Here is a 17,649-nt window from a genome sequence, read left to right on the forward strand (position 1 = left end):
TAGACAGCACGATTATTTTTCCGTCAGTCTTTTGACTGGTTTGCAATGTTGCTCCAACCCAGTGTCAACATAATTAAATCACTTAAGCTCTCTTAATTTTCATCAGTCTCTGTAACATCACATCTCAAACGCTTTTCTACAGACATAGCTTCACTTTGTAAGCATAGGCTTCCGCGGCCGTTGTCTTCTTCAATAAAATTCTTCAGGGTATCAGACTCTGACCGTTTCCTGCCGGATCCTCTCCGCGTTCTCCGAGTTCTGAATAAAGCAAAGCCACCGAAGCAAAACATCAACGCTGAGGAATACCATGCCATCAAGGAACTCAGGGACAACCCCCACTTAGTAGTGGTACAGGCAGATAAGGGCAACGCCACTGTAGTCTTGGACACAACTGATTACAACAAACGAATGGAAGATATTCTCGCAGAACCTATCTATAACAAGAAACTGCAGGGAGATCCGACGGCCAAGGTAATCAAAACGACGCAGGCACTGCTCAAGCACTCTAGAATCAACTTCGACAAGGCCAGAAGATTCATCCCGCAAGTGACACAGGCACCAAGGATATATGGTGTACCGAAGGTACACAAAACCGACTTCCCCTTAAGGCCCATAGTAAACAGTATAAATTCGCCGACCTACTACCTAGCGAAAGAACTGGCACCTAGGCTCCGACACCTAGTGCATCAAACCGAGTCCTACGTTAAGGATTCCACTCACTTCGTGTCTCTCCTAAAAGAAATGCGTGTTACGGACCAAGATCTGATGGTTAGTTTCGACGTCAAATCCCTATTCACGAATGTCCCAGTGTCAGATACTGTGAACATCCTAGAAGAACGCGTGGCACCTGATATATGTGAGCTTGTGCGCCACTGTCTGACGACCACCTATTTCAAGTGGAGAGGTCAATTTTATGAACAAACTGACGGTGTAGCTATGGGCTCACCCCTATCGCCTATCGCAGCAGAAATTTTCATGGAGGCATTTGAGGAAACAGCCCTCCAGTCCGCACCATTACGTCCAAATTGTTGGCTTCGCTATGTCGATGATACTTTCGTCATCTGGCCCCACGGAAAAGAGGAGTTACAGAACTTCCACAAGCACCTTAACCAACAGCATAGGAAAATTCAGTTTACAATGGAAACAGAGAAGAATGGGGTGCTGCCTTTTCTCGACGTGGAAGTTTATCGAAAACCTGATGGTAAACTTGGCCACAAAGTGTACAGGAAACCAACCAATACGGACAGGTACCTTCACGCCTCCTCCCACCGTCACCCCACGCAGAAGAAGTCCGCCCTGCACACGCTAACGAAGAGAGCGTACAGGATAAGCGACGAAGAACATCTGAAGACAGAACTTGAACGCCTCAGGTCCCTCTTCGGAACTAATGGCTATGGGAAGCAGATGATAGACAGCACCATGTCGACAAGGGAGAAGACTAATAGGGAAGAGGAGAAGGAGGCACAGAGCATTGCTATGTTACCATATGTACAAGGGGTCACCGAACGTATTGGCAAAATTCTACGAAAAGCCGACATCAAACCAATTTTCCGAAGCAGAAACAAAATATCAGACATGCTCGGTTCTACCAAGGATGCATTTGACAAACTACACACAGCTGGCGTGTATGAAATTGGTTGTGCGTGTGGATTAGTCTACATAGGTGAGACGGGACCTCCGATTAGCACAAGGCTCTCGGAACATGAAAGATATATCCGCCTGAAACAACACACTAAGTCAGCAGTGGCGGAACACCGACACGAGTGCGGGAAACCAATATTTTTTCAAGAAGCCCGCGTCCTGGCGAAACAGCCTCTCACTTTCAAAAGAAAGATTAGAGAGACGATAGAAATAGCCAAAAGACCCGCCAACATGAATAGAGAGGACGGGTACAAGCTTCCGAGGTCTTGGCTGCCTGCAATAACAGGGCTACGGAGCGGCGGCAGAGCCGTGGCGGCCCATGCAGACACGCGGAGAGTCGCAGTAGTGGTCGCGAGCACACAAAGCAATGGCACGCCGCAGCCGGCTTCTGGACAGCATGGAAACAGTGTGACGTCACAGCCATCACCTGTTCGCTATTCGTACGTCTCCTCCAATGGGGTGGATTAATATAAAGACCAATAGAAAACAGCTATTTCAGCCAATGACAGATAATAAAGGAAACACCAATAAAGCATACCTTTCACCCCTCCTCCTCCTCCTTTTACAGCCAATCAAGTAACGACACGGTTTTCTCGTGCAGCTATTTAAGGAACCAAGTGTGTTCATTTAGCAGTTAACGTAGGGCCATGATGAAGGCTAGCTGCAACGCTGGCCGAAACGTTGGCGCATTTTAAATTATGACGATGCGGTCTGATACCCTGAAGAATTTTATTGAAGATAGCTTCACTTTCATACAATGATGTGTTCCAAGTGTACCTTGTCAGTAATTTCTTTACAAAATTAAGGCCATGCTTGATACTAATAAACTTCTTTCGGTAGAAGGTGTGCGTTGCAGCAAGAAAAATCCGCTAGCAACATGTACGACAGATTTATCCCAGGCTTGAAGCACCTGAATGAATCCTCCGTTATTAGTCATTCAATCAATGCTGTCTCATTTTAAGTGCTACGTCATTACAGCAATAAACGAAAAGCTACTGGGCAACATGAAGACATCTGATAATAAGCAGGCGTGTACAGTTTAATCAGTTTCATGAATTAATTTTCATTTGCGATAAATATGACCAGAAACCAGACGACTTTTTCACGAGAAGTGATCCAAGCTATTCCCAAGGACATTTTAATCAATTTACGATGCAACTGGTAATGGAATTTAGGTACAGAAGCGGTTTACGTGTGTAAGCAATGTAACGCACACCTGTATATTATTCTCCACAGTGGAGACAGAGCTAATAACTTTGTAATAAAAGTGTTATAAGCTGGATATTATCAATTTGTGTTCTCTTTTACATCAAACTGTGTCGAAATGTCTTCTGTGTGACAGGAAATTAATTTATCCATTTTGTAACAGTTATTGCTGGCTTCGACGTTACGTCCTTGTTTTTGTAAATATACCACAGTGGATGTAATGATCATATAAGTATGCTCCATTAAAATAGAATATATTAAGATTTCCTGTTTCCGTTCCTATTAACTAGTGTAACTGGTAGGGCAATTTTTTTCACATTAATGCTTCATAATTTTCGACCTAACATAAGCTTTGTTTCATGTTTTGAGCAGTTTTGGGACCCTAAATTTGCAGAACACTCAAATATGAGGGATGGAAAAGTTATCTGAGAATTTCAGCACACTTCCCAAACGCGTTGTGTTAGTTCAGTTAGTTAATACTGACAGAGAAAACTTTCTTTAATTTCTTAGAATTTATCGGAAAATTCACATACCGTTCATTGCCCTTCATGTGCAGAATACACTTATACAACTGTGTCTGATAATTCATTTCAAGAATAATTTCATGCTCAATGCTTAGAGTGCTGCACATGACAACCAAAAGGGTCTTTCTATGAAATGACATGGCACCCCAGACCAGTTGACAGGCCTTACGGCGACCGACAGGCACTTTGGTGTCCTACTTCTGTCTGCTGGGTCTCCAGACACGCTTTCGCTGGTTATTGGGACTCAGTTCGAAGCGAGTCTGATCACTGAAGACCGTTAAACTCCAGTCAATGAGATTCCAGGCCGAAGACGTGTCTGAAACCCCTGCCATACAGCCGACAATCAGGAGTGATGGTTTGGGGTGTCATTTCTTTTCATAGAAGGACCCTTTTGGTTGTCATCTGCGGCACTCTTATAGCACAGTGGTACGTCGACGATATTCTCATGCCCGTTTCGTTGCTCTTCAAGGCAATCCATCTAGGCTTACATTTCAGCAACATAATCTTTCCCGGCACACGACGAGAGCGTCTACTACCTTGGCCAGCAAGGTCGTCGGGTCTCTCCCCAGTTGAAACGATTGGAGCACTGTGGTGGAGCGGGGGAGGGGGGGGGGGGGGGGTCCTCCAAGTAGCTCGGGATTTTGACGCGCCAATTGGACAGAAATAGGCACAATATCCCTCAGGAGAGCCAATGGCCTTGCCGCAGTGGTAACACCGGCTCCCGTCAGATCACCGAAGTTAAGCGCTGTCGTGCTGGGCTAGCACTTGGATGGGTCACCATCCAGTCTGCCGAGCGCTGTTGGCAAGCGGAGTGCACTCAGCCCTTCTGAGGGCAGTTGAGGAGATACTTGATTGAGTAGTAGCGGCTCCGGTCTCGTAAACTGACAAACGGCCGGGAGAGCGGTGTGCTGATCACACATCCCTCCATATCCGCATCCAGTGACGCTTGTGGGCTGAGGATGAAACGGCGGCCGGTCGGTACCGTTTGGCCTTGCAAGGCCTGTTCGGACGGAGTTTAGTTTTTTTACCTCCCAGGAGGACATCCTACGACTTTATCAATCAGTGCCAAGCCGAATAACTGTTCGCATAAGGGCCAGAGGTGGACCAACGCGTTATTGACTTTTTCAGCTTGTGAATCTGTTTCTCTATTTTTACGAAACTGTAATCATTCGTTTGTCTGTTGATGTACGTAACATCTACTGATTTTCGCGCTTTCAAATAATTAATGGTGCGTCGTTTCAATTTTTTTTCTTAGAGTGTATTTTATACACGAAAAATTAAGGATTAACATGTTTTACTGGGGCATTATGGAGTACAATGACATTCATTACATTTCATTTTCCCAAGATGACAATTCTGGCGTAATTCAGCCCGACATAAGCCCTATTACTAGTTGAAGTGAAATTTAGCTCTTACTTTCCGACGTTTACGAATCTTTTACCCTCCGCCACACACCGTTGGGTGACTTGCGGATTATAAATGTAGAATGTAGAAATGTAGTCAATTTCTTCATTCATTCCAACCAACCATTCCGCTGCCTCATCAGAATAACTGCTTTGATACAATAAGGGTTCATCACTGTTCCTTCCTCGCATGAAATTTATTTGTGCTTTTTCAGCATACACCCTCTCTTTGGAAAAAAGTGTCATTGGATGACATTTGCTTAAAACTATTTTTTCGTCTTTTTTTTACATCCTTTCTTGACTTGCATCTACTTTGTGAAGTTTCAGCATGTTCCACAAGTTCCTGATTATCTTCGGTTTCTTCCAAAATTTCCTTCTGATTTGAGAAACCATAAAATTCCTTGTCAGTGTTAGAATCTTCCCTTTCACTTCGTATCTCATCTTCAATAATTGGAAACGATAATGATCCATCATTGTACAGTTCAATAGATTCTTTCTGTTTCTTATTTTGAGTTGAGCATTTGCCATTCAAAAATTAGTTCGTTGATTTCACAACATGTTTCATTTCTGGCATCCAAACCTTTCATCCATTACCATATAGAGAATATCCTATAAGAATGCCATTTTCTGCCCTTGTGGATAATTTAGAACAATGTCTTTGTTTGGGCATGTGAACAAAACCTTTGCATCTTATAACCTGTAAATGATTCAACTAGGCATCCTATCTGTTCACAATTCATGAGGCATTTTTTTCATTGTTGTGGCTATTTGTAACACAATTTCTTATGTATGCTGCAGTGTACATCAGCTCAGCCCAAGAACTCTTCAGTAAATTACTTCCTAACCACAGTGACCTTACTATATCCATTAATGATCTGTTGAGGCATTTAGCTATATTGTTTTGCTGAGATGTGTATGTCATTGTTATTATATGCCAAATTCCTTCAGATTCGTAGAATGTAGATCGTAAATATGTGTAAGAGACGCTTGTTTATTAACTATTACTTGTATATTGAGACAGCAGTAAAGGAAACAAAAGAAAAATTCGGAGTAGGTATTAAAATTCATGGAGAAGAAGTAAAAACTTTGAGGTTCGCCGATGACATTGTAATTCTGTCAGAGACAGCAAAGGACTTGGAAGAGCAGTTGAACGGAATGGACAGTGTCTTGAAAGGAGGATATAAGATGAACATCAACAAAAGCAAAACGAGGATAATGGAATGTAGTCAAATTAAATCGGGTGATGCTGAGGGGATTAGATTAGGAAATGAGACACTTAAAGTAGTAAAGGAGTTTTGCTATTTAGGGAGTAAAATAACTGATGATGGTCGAAGTAGAGAGTATATAAAATGTAGACTGGCAATGGCAAGGAAATCGTTTCTGAAGAAGAGAAATTTGTTAACATCTAGTATAGATTTAAGTGTCAGGAAGTCGTTTCTGAAAGTATTTGTATGGAGTGTAGCCATGTATGGAAGTGAAACATGGACGATAACCAGTTTGGACAAGAAGAGAATAGAAGCTTTCGAAATGTGGTGCTACAGAAGAATGCTGAAGATAAGGTGGGTAGATCACGTAACTAATGAGGAGGTATTGAATAGGATTGGGGAGAAGAGAAGTTTGTGGCACAACTTGACTAGAAGAAGGGATCGGTTGGTAGGACATGTTTTGAGGCATCAAGGGATCACAAATTTAGCATTGGAGGGCAGCGTGGAGGGTAAAAATCGAAGAGGGAGACCAAGAGATCAATACACTAAGCAGATTCAGAAGGATGTAGGTTGCAGTAGGTACTGGGAGATGAAGAAGCTTGCACAGGATAGAGTAGCATGGAGAGCTGCATCAAACCAGTCTCAGGACTGAAGACCACAACAACAATACAGCACACGCGTTCACCATGCTGTTGCATTTCACACTGGTTTATCTTTCTGCAGAAACATATTTACTTGATGGATTATTGTTGTTGCTGTGGTCTTCAGTCCTGAGACTGGTTTGATGCAGCTCTCTATGCTACCCTATTGTGTGCAAGTTTCTTCATCTCCCAGTACTTACTGCAACCTCCATCCTTCTGAATCTGCTTAGTGTATTGATCTCTTGGTCTCCCTCTACGATTTTTACCCTCCACGCTGCCCCGCAATGCTAAATTTGTGAACCCTTGATGCCTCAGAACATGTCCTACTAACCGGTCCCTTCTTTTTGTCAAGTTGCGCCACAAACTCCTGTTCTCCCCAATTCTATTCTATACTTCATTATTAGTTATGTGATCTACCCATCTAATGTTCAGCATTCTTCAATAGCACCACATTTCGAAAGCTTCTATTCTCTTCTTGCCAAACTATTTATCGTCCATGTTTCACTTCCATACATGGCTACACTCCATACAAGTACTTTCAGAAACTACTTCCTGACACTTAAATCTATACTCGATGTTAACAAATTTCTCATCTTCAGAAACGATTTCCTTGCCATTGCCAGTCGACATTTTATATCTTCTCTACTTCGACCATCATCAGTTATTTTGCTCCTCAAATAGCAAAACTCCTTTACTTCTTAAATGTCTCATTTCCTAATCTAATTCCCTCAGCATCACCCGACTTGACTACATTCCATTATCCTCGTTTTTCTTTTGTTGATGTTCATCTTATATCCTCCTTTCAAGACACTGTCCATTCCGTTCAACTGCTCTTCCACGTCCTTTGCTGTCTCTGATAGAATTACAATGTCATCGGCGAACCTCAAAGTTTTTATTTCTTCTCCATCGATTTTAATACCTACTCCGAATTTTTCTTTTGTTTCCTCTCCTGCTTGCTCAATATACAGATTGAATAACATCGGGGAGAGGCTACAACCCTGTCTCACTCCATTGCCAACCACTGCTTCCCTTTCATGTCCCTCGAGTCTTATAACTGCCATCTGGTGCCTGTACAAACTGTAAATAGCCTTTCGCTCCCTGTATTTTACCCCCGCCGCCTTTAGAATTTGAAAGAGAGTATTCCAGTCAACATTGTCAAAAGCTTTCTCTAAGTCTACAAATGCTAGAAACGTAGGTTTGCTTTTCCTTAATCTTTCTCCTAAGATAAGTCGTAAGGTCAGTATTGCCTCACGTGTTCCAATATTTCTACGGAATCCAAACTGATCTTCCCCGAGGTCGGCTTCTACCAGTTTTTCCATTCGTCTGAAAAGAATTCGCGTTAGTATTTTGCAGCTGTGAATTATTAAACTGATAGTTCGGTAATTTTCACGTCTGTCAACACCTGCTTTCTTTGGGATTGGAATTATTATATTCTTCTTGAAGTCTGAGGGTATTTCACCTGTCTCCTGCATCAAAAATCACTGCATGTTTCTACACCTGAAAACTGACTTTTAGAAGCACCAGGAACGTCACACATTGCCTTCACAGTCCACTTGCGACTGGTCACACTACTTCTGCTGTGTATTGTCCTGAGAACTAGGAGTATACGCACCGTCCATCTGACGTCCGGGCGCCGGACATGTAGTCATCTGCGCATCCTATGAAGGTCCAGCCGACCCGCACAAATGCGTCGATGAGTTCAACAACAACATTCCAGGCTGCCAGAGAGCGAGGACGCGGCTGGAACCACCAGATGACGACGCCCGATGCGGCCAGGCCCAGCGCGGTCGACACCAGGCCGAAGGACCCTGCAGGCACCCCGATGGCATCTCATAGCAAAGCTGCCACTCCTGTTGCGTCTCACACACCACCACTGCAAGTGTAGTGCATTACGTTCCCTGTTGTTACCTCTGCCCTGTACCTATGTATAGTATTCATTCGTGTTTTTAAGTTTTCATTTCTTCGACAAAATTATCTGGAGCTTCCAGTCGCGTCACGTGATTTACACTACAGGCCATTAAAATTGCTACACCACGAAGATGACGTGCTACAGACGCGAAATTTAACCGACAAGATGAAGATGCTGTGATATGCAAATGATTAGCTTTTCAGAGCATTCACACAAGGTTGGCGCCGGTGGCGACACCTACAACGTGCTGACATGAGGAAAGTTTCCAACCGATTTCTCATACACAAACAGCAGTTGACCGGCGTTGCCTGGTGAGACGTTGTTGTGATGCCTCGTGTAAGGAGGAGAAATGCGTACCATCACGTTTCCGACTTTCATAAAGGTCGGATTGTAGCCTATCGCGATTGCGGTTTATCGTATCGGGACATTGCTTGCCGCGTTGGTCGAGATCCAATCACTGTTAGCAGAATATGGAATCCGTGGGTTCAGGAGGATAATACGGAACGCCGTGCTGGATCCCAACGGCCTCGTATCACTAGCAGTCGAGATGACAGGCATCTTATCCACATAGCTGTAACGGATTGTGCAGCCATGTCTCGATCCCTGAGTCAACAGATGGGGACGTTTGTAAGACACAACCCTCTGCACCAACAATTCGACGACGATTGCAGTAGCATGGACTATCAGCCCGGAGACCATGGCTGTGGTTACCTTTGACGCTGCATCACAAACAGGAGCGCCTGCGATGGTGTACTCAACTACGAACCTGGGTGCACGAATGGCAAAACGTCATTTTTTTGGATGAACACAGGTTCTGTTTACAGCATCATTACGGTCGCATTCGTGTTTGGCGACATCGCAGTGAACGCACATTGGAAGCGTGTATTCGTCATCGCCATACTGGCGTATCACCCAGCGTGATGGTACGGGGTACCATTGGTTACACGTCTCGGTCACCTTTTGTTCGCATTGACGGCACTTTCAACAGTGGACGTTACATTTCACATGTGTTTCGACCCGTGGCTCTACCCTTCATTCGATCCCTGCTAAACCCTACATTTCATCAGGATAATGCACGATCGCATGTTGCAGGTCCTGTACAGGCTTTTCTGGATACAGAAAATGTTCGACTGCTGCCCTCGTCAGCACATTCTCCAGATCTCTCACCAATTGAAAATGTCTGGTCAATGATGCCGCCGGCCGGTGTGACCGAGCGCTTCTAGGCGCTTCAGTCTGGAACCGCGCTACCGCTACGGTCGCACGTTCGAATCCTGCCTCGGGTAGGGATGTGTGTGATGTCCTTAGGTTAGTTAGGTTTAAGTAGTTCTAAGTTCTAGGGGACTGATGACCTTCGATGTTAAGTCCCATAGTGCTCAGAGCCATTTGAACCATTTTGTCAATGGTGGCTGTACACGCCATACAAGCTCTGTTTGACTCAATGCCCAGGCGTATCTTGGCCGTTATTACGGCCATAGGTGGTTGTTCTGGGTACTGATTTCTCAGGATCTACGCACCCAAATCGCGTGAAAATGTAATCACATGTCAGTTCTAGTATAATATATTTGTCCAATGAATACCCGTTTATCATCTGCATTTCTTCTTGGAGTAGCAATTTTAATGGCCAGTAGTGTAGAATCCACGAGCTATCGACCAGGTACTCCTCGGCCATTGTCTAGTGGTGACTGTCTTTTGGTTGCTGCTACCGTCCTTATGTGGCCGTGCTGCCCTCTGTGACGTCACTGGTACACCCTACAGCGCCATGTAAGGGAATGTTTACTCTGTGCAACTGCAGATACCGCTTCAACCTTCCGATGGTCGGGTCCCAATCCGTACTTAGCTGCATCCCGCCGTCTTTATTGAGGGTTATGTCGCAAGTTTTATCTCGATCGCTTTTTTTATTACTCTATCCCGGAAACTGTTAGTCCGTGCAACTTTTTTTACTGAGTACCTTGCTGCATCGAGCGGAAGTCCTCTGAGACGATGAAAACTTAACGAAGGAACTGAGCCACTTACGGAAAGAATTCTAGGATATCGACTACAACAACCACCAGACTTAGCAAGCCATCTTTCCGAAAACATGTAAGCAGGACTCGAAGAAGCTTGCGAATTTGCAGTTCTATGGCTAAGTGACAAAAAAGTTTAGCCGGCTCCTGAAGAAGCATAAAATCGATTCGGTCTTCAGAGCTCCAGCGAAAAGTCGGTAGCTGTTGAGGCCTGTGAAAGACGATGTAGGCTCAAAATGGCTCTGAGCAGTATGGGACTTAACTTCTAAGGTCATCAGTCCCATAGAACTTAGAACTACTTAAACCTAACTAACCTAAGGACATCACACACATCCATGCCCGATGCAGGATTCGAACCTGCGACCGTAGTGGTCGCGCGGTTCCAGACTGTAGCGCCTTGAACCGCTCTGCCACCCAGACTGGTTACGATGTAGGCCTCAGAACGCCAAGAGTATATACAATACAGTGTGGTTGCGGACAGTTTTATGCGGACAGACTGTGCGTACTACTATACAGCCCCATGTAGAACATTAGATACTTTCGCCTTTGGTATCCTGAGAAAATGGCGATAGCAGAGCATGATGTAGAAAACGGACGTCGTATTACACTCGACGAGACGTCTGTTATAACACGAATTAGTAATCTCTGGGATAGCATAATAAAATAAGTGATATAGATAAGAAACTGTGAGAACCCGCACATTGGAAGGCTGCGGCAGGCGTGCAACGAAAACATTACCTCATCGGGTGCTGAACCAAGCACCAGTGACTTCACAGACGTCACACCAGTTATATAAGGACAGCAGCAGCAACCGAAAGGCAGCCACCCCTTGACAATTTCCCAAGATTACTCGGCTGAAAGCTCGTGGATTTTAAACCACATGACATTACTGGGAGCTCGAGACACATTTGTCAGTAGATATCGTAGCGAAACCATGCAATCGTAAATTTATTTTTAGCCAACGTGTTCATAAAATAACGGGATATTTTTTTTAAAAGAATGTTATTTAAATTTCTATATAAAATATATCACCTCAAAACACTGTCCCCTTTAGATATCATGCACTTTGGCCAGTGTTTTTTTCCAACTCTCCAAACACTTGTGGGATCTCATCTATACTTGTAAAACGGCCGCCATTGAGGTATTTCCTTCTGAACAGAAAAAGGTTACATGGGGCCATGTCTGGTGTATATGGCATCAGGGGCACCATAAAAAAAATGGTTCAAATGGCTCTGAGCACTATGGGACTTAACATCGGAGGTCATCAGTCCCCTAGAACTTAGAACTACTTAAACCTACCTAACCTAAGGGCATCACACACATCCATGCCCGAGGCAGGATTCGAACCTCCAACCGTATCGGTCGCGCGGTTCCAGACTGAAGCGCCTAGAACCGCTCGGCCACGCCGGCCGGCTGGGGCACCATCAAAGTATGGTTTTTGGCTGAAGATTCATGAACAGGCAACGAAGTGTGAGCAGGTGCATTATTGTGGCGTAGAGTCAGTGAGGTGTTTCGCCGCTAATGCGGAAGTTATTAACAACTCCACCTTCCAAACGACGCTGAACCTTGTAAGTAGCACACGTTTTTGATCTTTAGGACACGTTGCTGTTAAAATAAAAGAACTCAGAGAGTATAACTTTCACATTTGACCGCACTTATAGAACTTTTGTCAGTGTGAGTGAGCCCTAATCCTACCGATGGCCTATTTGGCCTTAGCTTACGTTTCATCACCCGTCTTGACATGTTTCGTTGTTCATATAGAGACTTCTCAGCAACCTGCATATGTTGCTTTTTTGTTCGAGATGATGTTGAAATTTCATGCTGAAAAGCCACTTTAATATCAGTTACAACATTTTACAAATTTTAAAAAAACATAAACACTGTCTATGGTTTAAATGTGGTCAGTATATCTAAATATATAAACAAAACCGCTGAGTTCATAATCTGGTGCATCAACATTGTGTGAGAAATTAAAGGAATCGTATGTTTGGGCGCCGGCCGTGGTGGCCAAGCGGTTAAAGGCGCTACAGTCTGGAACCGCGCGGCCGCTACGGTCGCAGGTTCGAATCCTGCCTTGGGCATGGATGTGTGTGATGTCCTTAGGTTAGTTAGGTTTAAGTAGTTCTAAGTTCTAGGGGACTGATGACCTTAGAAGTTAAGTCCCATAGTGCTCAGAGCCATTTGAACCATTTGAACCATATGTTTGGGCTTAGGACGGATACATTTAAGGGTAAACATGACTGTTAATGTATATCCGTAGATTTTTCCGTTAAATATGCTGCTTCAAAGTCTATCGGATATGCTGCCACATGGACTGTTCACTCAACGAATTTTCCATGGCGTAACCCTCAATAGTCATCAGACTTTCTCTGTCAGATTCCTTCAAGAAATTAACACTAAATTAATAACCCCCTCCTTTTTGAATGACTGACAGCAGATTAAGCCATCAAAATTTTTCGTGGAAATATCCCATTTACCCAGTGGTGACCTGTACAGTGCAGTAATCACAAGTATTACATTTCCAAGAGCACAAAAAATTTAAGGTTCTGTAAGAGAGAAAAGAAAATCGTTCTTATCAAGCATGTGATCTTGATGTGCCTGTCCATTTGGGATGGAGCTCAGGCCGTCGTCGTCAGCCAATAGAGACGCTATACGTACCTAATACGAGGCTCGAGGTGGATGCGGATTGCTGGAAATGTGTCTCCATGTACTTGGGCATGTACGCCCAACTGCCTGACATGCCGAACATGAACAGTACACTGCTGAAGATGTTGCACATCATAAGGCGGTTACCTAGCAGGCGCCGTGTACTCTTCCAGAAGTCTACAAAAATTAACACGATAATATAGTTAGTATTATCACAGAGAAAGAGAGAGAGAGAGAGAAAGAGAGAGAGAGAGACAGAGGCAGAGGCAGAGAGAGAATGAGAATGTTTACAGAGGAACCAATTAGCTACTGCTGACGAAGTGAAGGTGTCACATGAAATACCTCTAATACCGCATAAACTCTTCAAAATACTAAAACAATATTTTAGTACAATAAAGTATGCGAATGTGGACAGCGAAACATGTACTTTTCTTAACGGTATTCGATATCTTTTGAAAATACAAACACAGCACAAGCTATAGACATTGTAAACTCCATACTGAGCAGGACAGTCCTAAAGTTATTTTCAGATGAGTGGAGGATAAGATAATGGAGGCCTGAATTGATATAATTACAAAGGCACAGTCGTAGATAAACCAGTAGCAACTTACGATTCACTGATAGAATATTGGGAAAATTTGGTCCGTTTTCGAAGGAAAAAGCCCAAAAAACACTCGATTGACCCATCCCAGCATTTTGCTCAATTCTGCGGGACCCATAGCGAATACGAGGGGTAGTCAAATAATTTTGTCGCTTCGAAAAAATGAAGAGACTTTATTAATTTTTTGACTGTTTCCAGGTAGTGTCGGGAAAAAATAGTACACCTGGAAGTCGATGTTGATCTGATGACGGCATATGCCACTCGGGGAATGGTAGATATACTATCATATCCAGCAACATATAGAATAGTGGCATAGCTACCAGGGCGCTGTCTGCGTCTATCATTTAATAGGGAATGCTAACAGCCGGAAGGCTCAGTGTGGGGAAAACTTGTGAAGCAAGCAGGAGATGCTCTCATGCTTTCTACAGCCAACCAAGCGAGTTTGACAGGGGTCAAACTGTAGCCTTCCGAGTGGCGGGATGGTGCTTTCGGAGAAATGCCACACAAGCTGGACGTGCTGCGCCAGTTGTGCAACGATGCCGGTATCGGTGGTCACGTGAACATTCTGGCACCACTGACGAGGTTCTGGGCGGCCACGTAGCCCAGACGCCAAACCGGATCGTCATAATCTAAGGGCAGAAGTGGCAAATCACACAGATATCACTGCACAGACATGTTAATACGAACTGTTGTGGACCAGTTATTAGCATTGGGTTCAAATGGTTCAAATGGCTCTGAGCACTATGGGACTTAACTTCTCAGGTCATCAGTCCCCTAGAACCTAGAACTACTTAAACCTAACTAACCTAAGGACATCACACACATCCATGCCCCAGGCAGGATTCGAACCTGCGACCGTAGCGGTCGCGCGGTTCCAGACTGTAGCACCTAGAACCGCTCGGCCACATTAGCATTGGGACTACAGGACCGCACGTCTCTAGCCCGTCTTCCATTCACGCCACAGTGCCATTGTGTACCACTCGATTGGTGCCTTCAGAGGACGACTTGGAAGACGGCATAGAGCGCCATGGTCTTCGACGATGAAAGTAGGTTCTACCTGCACGCAAGTGACGGTAGTTCGTGCTTACGACGTAGACATGAAGAGCGCTGTCTCGTAGAGTGCGTTCGTCCAAGATACACGTAGATGCCTTATGGTCTGGGTGCGCTAAGCTACTACTCTCTTTCACCTTTGCTGTTCTGTCCAGCTCTCGGTACGTGCAGAATGTTGTTATACCCGGTATTTTTCCGTTCTTGCAACAAAAAAATGTTCAAATGTGTGTGAAATCTTATGGGACTTAACTGCTAAGGTCATCAGTCCCTAAGCTTACACACTACTTAACCTAAATTATCCTAAGGACAAACACACACACCTATGCCCGAGGGAGGACTCGAACCTCCGCCGGGACCAGCCGCACAGTCCATGACTGCAGCGCCTTAGACCGCTCGGCTAATCCAGCTCGGCGTTCTTGCAACAGGAAGGTAATGTGTTATTCTATCAGGATAATGCTCACTCACACACTGTCCGTGAAACACAACGTGCTCTCCAAGACGCGCTGCAAGCTTCCCTGGCCATCCAGATATCTTGGCTCGTCTCTAATCGATCACGTGTGGCATATTATGGTACGAGAAGGGGCTCGTGCAACTCGTCAAATAACTACTCTCAGAGAACTACATGAACAGGGTGAGCAGGCGTGGCATAAGGTACCCAAGACAGTAGTCGACATCTCTGCGATCGACTGGATGGCAGAGTCAGCACCTGCACTGCTGCTTGTGGAGGCTACATCACGTAATATGGTGCTTCAGCATGGGCCGATATTTTGTACCTCAGTACCGCTTGTGCTATTGATCCGTAAATGTAATCATTTCATGTACTTCATACGCACGGTAGCAACAGTACATCTTGAGTGAATTGGAAACGTCTACATGTCTTTGTACTTAATGGTACCCTAGCGCCAAAGCAGCGTAGGTCACCGGAAGAGTAACGAAAATGAAATGGCACAGCCCACTGATACAACCGAGATGGGCTGCGCCTTTTTGTTCTGGCTACTACAGCGGTGTGCTACGGCTTTCTGGTGCGAGGATTCCATTGTGTACAGACTCTGTACCCATCTATCTGTAAACAAAAAATTGTTTAATTACATAATCTTCTTTTTTAGAGATGGTCATGAAATCTTAATGACCATTCCTCAAAAAAAGAATGGCAGCTCCAATGATCACAAGTGTGCCTCCCGAAAGAATGTCAGAGAAATATTTTTACATGACATGGTTGGAGATAAAACAGCGATTGATGGCAAATTATCACTTAATGAAACAGTGAAGATTGCAAATAAGCATTTATTTACAACTGATGACCGGTTACCGTAGCATCATGCAACTGTTCTGTGCACCGTCGACTTCAGCCATATGGCACAGTGGATCTGAAGATGGTCAGCATAAAGACCGAAACCGGTCATAATTTTTGAATGAATAATTGTTTCCGATCTTGATTGTTTCATTGTCAAAGAAATGCCGAAAAACCTTCAGTAATAGAAAGAAACAGTATTAAGTGAGCAACCTAGAATTAATATACCACAGTCCCCAACGTAGTTCCCACAGCTATAGTAATGACAGAGGCACTTAAGGGGACCACACCGTGGTTCAGGTCGAAAAAGATCGATTTTCGGTTTTCATCATATTCCGATAGATTAAGGTTTTATTTAAGTACTGTGAAAAAGATTTTGCTGAAAAAAATTTTTTTCGAGCATTTAAAGAGCATTTTCCTACCATGTGTGTTTATGTGCCACGCCCACTTTTCTGTCACCCACTGTCAACCCACTCACTGTCAACTCTAAGCCATATGCAGGTGCCATTATTAGCAAAATAGATTGTGTAGGCCATGTTCAAAAACGTTAGGGAACAAGGTTGAGAAAACTAACTGTTGACATGAGAGGAAAAAAATTAGAAGGCGGAAAATTGTTGACCGGACAGGGTCAGTTGACTAAAACTGAAATAGAAAACTCGAAGATATACTAGGAGCAGGCAATTAGAAGAAATAAAGAAAATCTGGAGGCAATGAAGAGGGATGTTTGAGCCATATTCTTCAATAAGTCCTCTACTGATGATAAGCCATGTCATGGATTGTGTCCATCAGGAGAAAATTCGTGGTGCAAATACAACACGGCTCAGGAAACTGGAGAATCTTATTCTCATCAGCTTTCTCTTCCTGCTGCTGTTATTACAGCAATTAAACCTATTTTCAGAGACTTGGCTCATCCTGACCTTCTAAGGAAATGCCTGCATGGCAGACACAGAACCCAAATGAATGTTTCAACAGCATAATTCGGAACCGCCTTCCTACAACTGTATTTGTAGGCATGCATACAATGAAACTCTGAGTTCATGATGCTGTTATTACATTCAATTGTGGTAATATTGGAAAGTGTTGGGTACTGCAAAAGCTGGGAATTAATCCTGGTGAAAATATGATAACTGGGTTGCAACATTACGATAAAATGAGGATAGCCGATGCAAACAGGTCTGCATCTAATACGGCCAAGAAAGCAAGACAAACATCCAGGAAGGTGAAAAAGAAGCTGGAAGACCTGCTAGAGGCCAAAGAAGGGCCGTCATATGTAGCAGGACAGTTTTAATTAACTGTAAGTAACAAATTTCAAAAGTTTTTTCTTTAAAGTCAATTTCCCACAAACTAAAATTTTCAGTACATATGCCCCATTATATCAGAAGCTATCACAGATAAATGAATGAAATTATCAAAGACTCTGCATAACATAAAAAGCCACCTCTGGTACTACATTCATTAATATTCCCCCATTAGGAAGTTCGCAAAAAAATATTTTCTGTAGAAAAAAATATATTTTGTAAATACATTTT

General features: G+C 43.8%; 1 protein-coding gene across 2 annotated transcripts in view; it reads right to left on the reverse strand.

Moving 5' to 3' along the window:
- Positions 1–17,649, reverse strand: part of LOC126235009 (solute carrier organic anion transporter family member 74D-like) — a 123,420-nt gene that overhangs the window by 47,934 nt on the left and 57,837 nt on the right. For both annotated transcript variants that reach the window (XM_049943755.1, XM_049943748.1), the window contains 2 exons: positions 13,191–13,355; positions 8,233–8,428 (listed from right to left, as the gene is read on the reverse strand). In XM_049943755.1, the coding sequence (XP_049799712.1) occupies positions 8,233–8,428; positions 13,191–13,355 (361 nt within the window). The remainder of the gene's footprint in view (positions 1–8,232; positions 8,429–13,190; positions 13,356–17,649) is intronic.

This window comes from Schistocerca nitens, chromosome 1, assembly GCF_023898315.1.
Source record: "Schistocerca nitens isolate TAMUIC-IGC-003100 chromosome 1, iqSchNite1.1, whole genome shotgun sequence".
Lineage (NCBI taxonomy): Eukaryota > Metazoa > Arthropoda > Insecta > Orthoptera > Acrididae > Schistocerca > Schistocerca nitens.